Here is a 9,188-nt window from a genome sequence, read left to right on the forward strand (position 1 = left end):
ACTCCCAAAACTACAGATTTAAAAACATAATTAAAAACAAATATTAATAATTGGTCTAATAGTTTAAAATTACTTTAAAACCCCCATTAAAAATTTTCCCCTAGGCCAGTCCCGCAAGCTGGAATAACCAAGTCTTAAGGGCGCGGCGGAAGGAAGGGAGATCAGGGATCACCCTGATCTCTGGGGGTAGTTCATTCCAAATATATTCCAATATAATATATTCATATTATAAAATAAATAACTTACGATCACCAGGAGGATTTCTTACTTGGATCCTCCTGGTGATCGTAAGTTATTTATTTTATTTTATTATATATATATATATATATATATATATATATATATATATTCTCTAATTACATTAAAAATTCGAATCCTGGGTAATGCCATGCAGTAAAAAATAAATAAATGCGAACACCAGGATAATATCAAACTACAAATTGTTTAATAAAATGCTGAGCTTTCGTCGGTCAGCACTACCGACATAATCAGAGCATCTCTGATGATGTCGCTAGTGCTGACCGACGAAGGCTGAGCATTTTATTAAACAATTTGTAGTTTGATATTATCCTGGTGTTCGCATTTATTTATTTTTTATTTTTTACTGCATATATGTATGTATGTATGTGTGTGTGTATGTATGTGTGTGTGTATATGTATGTGTATGTGTATATATATATATGTATATACTAGTATTCTTAATATATATATATATATATATTAAAGGTAAAATAATATATATATATATATATATATATATATATTAAAGGTAAAAAAGGATATATGCAGTGTTATCTTCATTTTAGGTGTCAAAAGGGTCTCTCTCTCTCTTTCTTTCTTTCTCTCTCTCTTTCTCTCTTTCTCTCTCTCTTTCTCTCCCTCTCTCTCTCTCTGTCTCTCCCTGTCTCTGATCTTCTGCTCACCTGGCAAGGTGGCTTCAAGCTGTTCTCCAACAAGAGAAGAGGGCTAGGCAACCTGGGCTCTTTTATGACTCACGGACTTCAACTCCCAGAATTCCTGAGCCAGCAGAGTTGGGCTAGCGAGCTCTCTCCTGCCCTTCCTGCTTCCTGTTTCCTGCAGAGACGCAGCCAAGGCAGGAGCCCCGCCCAGGGAGCTTTTCAGCTCCTGAGGGAATACCGTGAGTCCACTCTCTTTTACACACACACACACACACACAAACACACAAACACACACAGAGAGAGAGAGAGAGAGAGAAGGGAAGCGCAAGTGCCTCTCTGTCTCTCTGCCAATGGCGGAGGAGGCCGGGAGCCGCAGGGGAAGGCTCAAAGGGCCACAGGCGGCTCCGGAGCCAGAGGTTGCTGACCTGTGGCCTACACTCTGCTCAAGGTGGGTCATTTAGGTGAGCCTTTCCCAGGAGGGAATTTTTCAGAAAAGGGAAGAAATTGGAAGTGTCAAAAGATTTCATTTTGGGGCCAAAAATGTTCAACGGATCTTTTAATACATTGCATGTAGAATTCTTCATATTTATTTTGTTTTATTTTATTAATTATATTATATTTTATTTTATTTTATTAATTATATTATTATATTATATTATACTACACTACATTACATTACATTACATTATATATTCAGTCAGTCAGTCTGTCAGTCATTGGAACCGATTGGGGAATTCCAGAAGATTCCATGAACTGCAGAATGTTCCCTTCTTCTTCCAGACCCTGTTTATCCAGATGTTCTAACCCAACTTAGCACATCACAACAATGTAGCAGGTACATCATTCAGTGAGGGCTGCAGCCAACTCAGGATGTGGATCCTTAGCACAGCCTATATCAGTGGTGGCGAACCTATGGCACGGGTGCCACAGGTGGCACACAGAGCCCTCTCTGCGGGCACGCACGCCATCGCCCCAATCCTAGGCCTTCAGCTGGGTTTTATAAAACCTTTTCGCTTTAGGCCTCCGCCACCGTGTGGAGAAAAAAAAAGGTTCAATCAATTTCAGCTTCTCGTGGGGGGAAAAAAATCTCGCAAAGTTGGAATTGATTGATTGAACTTTTTAGTCCCACCCAGTCTGCCATTACCACTGCAGCCACGCCCACCCAATGGGCCACACCCACCTGGCACCCAACGATGCATAAGTGGGGTTTGGGTTTGAGTTTTGGGCACTTGGTCTCTAAAAGGTTCGCCATCACTGGCCTATATATACTGTATATATATATATCCCAAAAAATTGGATTTTATAGGGATGGGGAGGGAATAAAATAGGTAGGGGTATAGTATAGGGTAAAGAACAAGGATTAAACAGCCTTTCTACGAAGAGGCTCTATCTAGCGATCACCCCTGTTTGAGAAGAGGGATCTCGGAAACATGGGCCCCTTGCAAACGCCAGAGCAGGTCTCCAGGAAACTGAGGGAAGAGGTTAAGTGTCATCCTAAACTCTATGTTTCCCAGCTTTGATTGGCAATCCTGGAGAACAGCGAGCAATAGGACCTCATTCCTTGTGAAACCTCTTTACTCTGTGTTCGTCATTATTGTCCTCAGTAACCATGAATTCCACAAGCTCTTTCTGTCTTGGGGACTTTGATTTGTCTGTTCTGTATAATCAAGTCAGGCCAGAATGGGATCTATAGACCGACTTCTCTTAAGCTCTCAGAGGTGAGATGTTGTTCTATGGGACTTCAAACCCTCTTTAGGGAATCAAACTCGTTGACCTTCATGCTTTGGATAACTATATTTGATCAGTTAAACTTGAGTGGCCATCTAGATCTGGCAACTTCTACTTGTTCCTCTGGTTTGGGGTCCATGGGAGATAACCCATGAATATCTTGATTGTACATCCCCTTCATGGGCCTGAACCTGGTCCTATGGTGGACCTATGGTGAGTGCCATATGTTTGCTGACTTCAGATTGAAAATCTCATGTTCCTTTGTCCTCACAAGACCTCAAGCCAATCAATCAATCAATCAGAATAGAGCTGGAAGGGACCTTGGAGGTCGTCTACATCAACCCCCTGCTCAAGCGGGAAACCCTATACCAAAGAAGACCCCATGTCTTCTTTGCCACTTTACCCTGAACCTTCTCAAAATTGAATATCCTTCTCAAAATGTGAGGCCCAGAATTGTACAACATTCTCCAGATGGAGTGTCAGGCAAGGCAGAATAGAGGGGCAGGAGAGACAGGACTGTGATAGGCCTTCTACCAGATTTGACCAAGATATTTGTGTGGATGAATGCAAAGGGCAAACCCAACCCATGATCTGCCTCACCCCCCTTATTCATCAGCAGGGGAACCTTGGCCATCCTTCTCTTCCCACCCCTTCCCACCCAGGCTACATGGAGAAAACCTCTATGGCCACCAACAGACGTCTTTGCCCATCTTCAAATTACAACCAAAGAGAGCCACTAGTTTGCAATGCAGAATCACTTTTATTAAAGTGCCAAGAAAGAACATTGAGAGAGCCCATCAGGCGTGCCAAACGGTCCAAAGCAATCAACATTTCTTGTTTGAGAAATAATTTTAGAGGGCTGGCAAGAAAAAAGGCACTAGAAAATTTGCAGAGCTTCTTTCCTTCATAACTTCATTCAAAACCCTTCCTGGATCAATTTAGCAGGGGGTTAACTTCACCGGAAGGTATAATACTATCTGCTGAAGGTGGCTAGGAGACACAGGAAAGAGACTTGTGAAAGCTAGATGCAGGCCAATGTAGGACCCAGACATGCCTTAGCTAATCTTCTCAAATCCGTTTTTGGTCATGGAGAGTCCGGGTTATCTTAACAGGGGAGGGTGCAGATGCTACCTCTGCGACCGAGAGAGCAGATGCTTCCACGGCGACCGAAACGTCCCAGGCGGCCTCCGTAGTAGCCGCCACCGATGCGTCCGAGACCTCCAGGGGCACATGGGGTGTTGCCTCCAACGGCGACGGGCTCACAGCTGGCGGACAGGATGGGACCAGGGAGGGTGACCACGATTGGAGGAGGCCGGATGGTCAGCTCAGATGGTGGGACCTGGTTGATGGGTTGTGGGTTCACTCCAGCCAGAGTGCCCAGGCTTCGTGAGGTTTCAGCCAAGGCACCAGCTCCGTAGCCATAGCCCAAACCATAACCAAGACCTCCATAGCCTTGGCCCCAGCCTTGGCCCCAGCCAAGACCCCTGGAACCGGCTGATCCAAAGCCAACAACTGGGGCGGATGCGCAAGATGGCACAGCACAAGAAGGTCCACAATAAGCCATGGCTGGATGGATGGAAGAGCTGTTGGAAGAAGAACAACCATGGGTTTTATGATTCACACACACAGCATGAATTGCATGAAAGAAGAAACGAAAGACTCTTCCTGTTATCCTGGACAGGTGGTCCTCAACATGCAGAATAGCAGAGTTGGAAGGGACCTTGGAGGTCTTCTAGTCCAACCCCTTCCTCAGGCAGGAAACCCTGGACCATTTCAGAGAAGTGATTGTCAATCTCTTCTTAAAACCTTCCAGGGTTGGAGCACCACAACTTCTGGAGGCAAGTCGTTCCACTGATCACACTTAGGACTGTCCTAAATCCATGCTCATTGTCAAATTTTGATCCCATTGCCAAGTGATGCAGTTCGTTAAGTAAGACACACTTGATTTTACAACCTGTTTTGCCCTGGTTGTTAAAAGAATCCAGGTTTCCCTTTTGACTTTGCTTTGTGGAAGTCACCTGGAAAAGTCATAACTTGTGACCAAACTGGGACATTACGACTCGTTAATCATAGGATCAAGAAGTCTTTGTTTAGTCTTTTCTCAAAAGTCTCTGGAGATGGAGAAGCTACAACAATTACAATTACATGGGTAGTCCACAGTTCTACAAATCTGGAAGTTTTTGCTACTATTTGAATGAAATATAGGTAGCTGTAACTCATTCTGAGACAAACATGTTTTCTGAATGCTGCTTCAAGGTTAGGATGAAACATTTCTCTAGGCTCTTCCTAAGAGGAGACTGAATTGTTTGAAATCTATCTTCCTTCCTTCCTTCCTTCCTCCCTCCCTCCCTCCCTCCCTCCCTCCCTCCCAAATCAGATTCTGAGTGGAATACATTGTAAATCTTCCATGCCACCCCATTTCATGAAACAAAGAGCAAAAACAGCTAAGAAAGACGTCTGAAGTGCAGGGGACTCACCAGAGAGACTCTTAGAGAAGCAGTCAAGAGGAGCAGATGAAGCTGATGGAAGCTCTCGGCCTGAGAAGCTCTTTTATACTGTTTTTCTGTCCCCACCGCTCGCTTACGGACGCCCCTTTTTGCCTGTGGCATTGATTAATATTTGGGCACAGCCTCATCTCCTTACCCCAAATTACTTTAATAAGTAGAAATAAATAGTTGAAGACTTAGCATTTTGTCAACCACATAAGTTGTGGTTGTCCCTTTGATCTTTTCTTTTTTTTTCTTTTCTTTTCTTTTTTTTCTTTTCTTTTCTTTTCTTTGTTTCCACAGACATTTTCATGGTTCTTTGAAAACTTACTAGCCTACGTCAAAACATTTGGAATAAACCAAATATTCGGAAGGGGGACTATCATGGAGAAGCTTCAACTCTGAGCTTCTGGAGGCGACAAGACCATCATGAGAAGATTGAACACTGAAGCTCTGGAGGTGACATTCCATTGGTGATGGAACCTCCAGGATGCTTCCCCCCTCTAGATATCACTGCTGAGTAGATTCAACTTGGAGCAGGTGGCCTCAGGTTATTTATTTATTTATTATTTAAATTTATATACCGCCCTATCTCCCTTACGGGACTCCGGGCGGTGAACAGGCGATAATAAAAATCACAATAAATATTAAATAAAAAGCCTGCTCTAAAATACCCCATATAAAAACCCCTACCAAAACACAATCAAAACTACGCCAGGCCGGCCGCATGGAATGTAAGGTTAAATGTAAAGTTGGGTTACTGGTATTTTCAACAAGGCCTTGAGAACATGGCTTATGTTTCAGGGATATTTGCAGAGTCATAAGCTCTTCACTTTGAAGTCAAAGGTAGCTTTGAGTTTCTGTGCTGATTCAAGGAAATGCTCCCATTTTCATGGAGTTGCTACTGAGGACATCAACAACTCAGCTTTGATCTTACCTTGGCACCTCTCCAAGATCAGATAAGTTCAGATAAACAGAAGCGGTTGACGTGAAGTTGGCAAACTTGAATTCAGTAGCTTATTTGTGGTGACATGATGATTGTACCTCAAAGTACCAATGCGACAATTTCTGCTGAATGAAGAATATTTTTTTTTTATTTTGAATGCCAGCCAAGGAAATGGTTGGATGCCAGTTGAAATGTCTTGAGTCCCAACTTCCTGGGGACGCCAACAGAATTATATAAAAGCTCCCTCTGCTCTCTGCTGTGCCACCAGCTTCTGCTTGACTCTCCTGTCTTCACTACTTCTCTTCGAAGAAGGTAAGACTCAGATAGATTCGTTCCTGGTTAGATCTTCAAGCCAGAATCTGAGATTCTTAAGATATTGACCTTATCGTAAGCTAGAATGCTTCTGAATGCTTCTGCTTTCAGGACCAGCTTCACGCTTTCTATTTGAAGGACTAGAAGGGCTTCCTTTTGAGTTTTTCCACTCTCCTTCTCTATTTTTAGCTTACCATCCAAAGAGAATGGACTTTAGGATAGGATACTGGAAAGCAATCAGGTCTTTTTGAGATAGATTGGACAAGTCATGCTTGCAAATCCAGGTTGTAATGACAAATGTTTGAATGTCACCGATTAACCTAACGCTTAACTAGAATGACAGATTGGGACACAACCTTGAAGTCTTACTCAGAGGACATGAAACCAGTTGAGTAATCGAGATCTAATCTTAGTTTTGGAGAAGATGACAAAGAAAAATATGGGAGGAGCTTTCTCCTGATCTCCTTCAGGTTTGGCCATCAGCTGGCCAAAGAAAGAAGCCCACTCTTTGGCCTTAAACAAAAGCATATGGTACAGGCTAATATTGACAAGGTATTTTTATGTTTGATGGAGTCAGGAGATGTAGAAATGTGGGTTTCTCCCCTGCTTCAGATCCAAGGTGAAAACAATGGGGCATATTATTTGATTTTGAACCTTGAAGGCTTCTTAGATTGAAGAAGCCTAATTTGAGAAGGTTAGTTAGAGGCTCTTCCCAGTTCTAGCAAATCCAGTCATATTAAAGTTATCCTGTTGGTTGATGGAAGAAGCAAGGGATACAGTGATAGAGGCTAACTGAACAAAATTCTCACAATGTCACTCTATTTCCTACATTAGACTCACCTCACAACTCAACACCATGGCTTACTGTGGACCCGCTTGTGCTGTGCCATCTTGCGCATCCGCCCCAGTTGTTGGCTTCGGATCAGCCGGTTCCAGGGGTCTTGGCTGGGGCCAAGGCTGGGGCCAGGGCTATGGAGGTCTTGGTTATGGTTTGGGCTACGGCTACGGAGCTGGTGCCTTGGCTGAAACCTCACGAAGCCTGGGCACTCTGGCTGGAGTGAACCCACAACCCATCAACCAGGTCCCAGCATCTGAGGTGGTCATCCAGCCTCCTCCAGTTGTGGTCATTCTCCCTGGTCCCATCCTGTCCGCCAGCTGTGAGCCCGTCGCCGTTGGAGGCAACACACCCTGTGCCATTGGAGGAGTTGGACGCATCGGTGGCGGCTTCGGAGGCCGCCTGGGACGTTTTGGTCGCCGTGGAAGCATCTGCGCTCTCCCCTGCAACCTCCCCTGTTAAGTTAACCCGGACTCTCCATGACCCAAAAGCATTTCAGAAGATTGGTTAAGGTGTGTCGGGCCCTGTTCTGGCCTGTCTGTCATTTTCCCAATTCTCCTCTGCTTGCTCTAGGTTGATCCCATTGCTTGCATTTTTTTCCCAGCATTCCCACAACCACTTACGGCAAAGAGCACTACATCTTCTTGTGAAATCATCCCCCAGATAAATTGATCGCTCACAGGTTTTAAGTGAAGGTATGAAGAAAAGAAGGGTTAGGGTTAGGGTTAGGGTCTTGGCTACAGAGGTCTTGCTTTAGGTTATGGTTATGGATCTGGTGCCTTGGCTGGTGTCACCTCTTCTACTATCAATCAGATCCCATCAATCAAGATCGTCATCCAGTCACCTGCTTCCATTGTGACCATCCTTGGTTCTTTCCTCTTCATCAGTGTGAGCCCATTTGTGTTGGAGGCAACACAACAAGTGTGATCTCTGATTCTTTAGGGCAGTGGCCTTTATGGGCTTATGGCTTGAGGGGGACAAGAATGAGGTATATTGTGGGGATGTCTGCTTGTCATTGTGTCACTCTGAAAAAAAGATTAGTCTAAGTTTAGGAACGATCTGACATGGACTAAGAAGATGAGCATCCATCTGTGGGTGTCCGGGCTTAGAATCTTAAAAAAGTTGAGCTTCTAGAACTTTCTTTGAAGCTCTTCTTCTTCCACTGGGCCAAGAGAAAAGGAGATCTGTAATTATGTAATTTCTTTTTGTCTTTTATTTGCTTTGTACGTCGCTTGTTCCTTTGATAATTGTCCACTCATGCTTTGTTCCTGCTTCTTCAATAAAACTCATTCTGCATTCTCATCTCCGAGTCTCTGGTTTTATACCTCCGGGCGGTTTTCAGTTTGATTTATTTACTGGTTGATTACAAGTGACTTTATGTCACTTCCCTCGTTGGATATTAAACAGCTCTCAAGCAACAACATGCTTGTCTATAGTAATTCCCCCAAAATCTGTGTTAACCAAGGATGAACTACAATCAAACTAACTAACATTTGAATTATGCAACCATAACAGCATAACCATAACCATAACAGCAAACGACAGAAATTCATCTTCTACAAAAGTCCCTAGACTGACTCCAGTCTTTAAAAGGACGATGCAACAGCCCTATTATTAGAAGCATCTTAGCTATTAAAAGCAGTTTTGGATTTCAGATGTGGCAGGAAGGTGTGGTACAAAAGGAGTTCTTGAAGTCCATGCTCTTTTTATCACACCTTCTGAAGAATGAAGATCCTCAGAAATTATTCTGTAGAGGCATGTTTACATAGTCTGCCTAATTAGGTTAGTTTGAGTTTCAACATATTATATCACATGAAGATCACGTGAAGTATTAATACAACATTACAAGGCCTTGGTAAGGCCACACTTGGAATACTGCATCCAGTTTTGTGTCACCACAATGTAAAAATGTTGAGACTCTAGAAAGAGTGCAGAGAAGAGCAACAAAGACGATTAGGGGACTGGAGGCTAAAACAAGGAAC

At 43.5% G+C, this 9,188-nt stretch overlaps 1 protein-coding gene across 1 annotated transcript; it reads left to right on the forward strand.

Annotated features, from left to right (window-relative positions):
* The first annotated feature begins 7,227 nt into the window (after positions 1-7,227).
* LOC114922385 (shematrin-like protein 2) lies at positions 7,228-7,668 on the forward strand. Its single transcript, XM_029283621.1, has one exon. It carries the CDS (start codon positions 7,228-7,230, stop codon positions 7,666-7,668), a length of 441 nt encoding a protein of 146 aa, XP_029139454.1.
* The last annotated feature ends 1,520 nt before the right edge of the window (positions 7,669-9,188 follow it).

Source organism: Protobothrops mucrosquamatus, unplaced genomic scaffold (assembly GCF_001527695.2).
Source record: "Protobothrops mucrosquamatus isolate PMUCROS unplaced genomic scaffold, P.Mucros_1.0 scaffold154, whole genome shotgun sequence".
NCBI classification, from domain to species: Eukaryota; Metazoa; Chordata; class Lepidosauria; order Squamata; family Viperidae; genus Protobothrops; species Protobothrops mucrosquamatus.

Bases quoted from the DNA above. Each gene is read 5' to 3' on its own strand.
- LOC114922385 (XM_029283621.1), top strand. From the start codon at position 7,228: ATGGCTTACTGTGGACCCGCTTGTGCTGTGCCATCTTGCGCATCCGCC.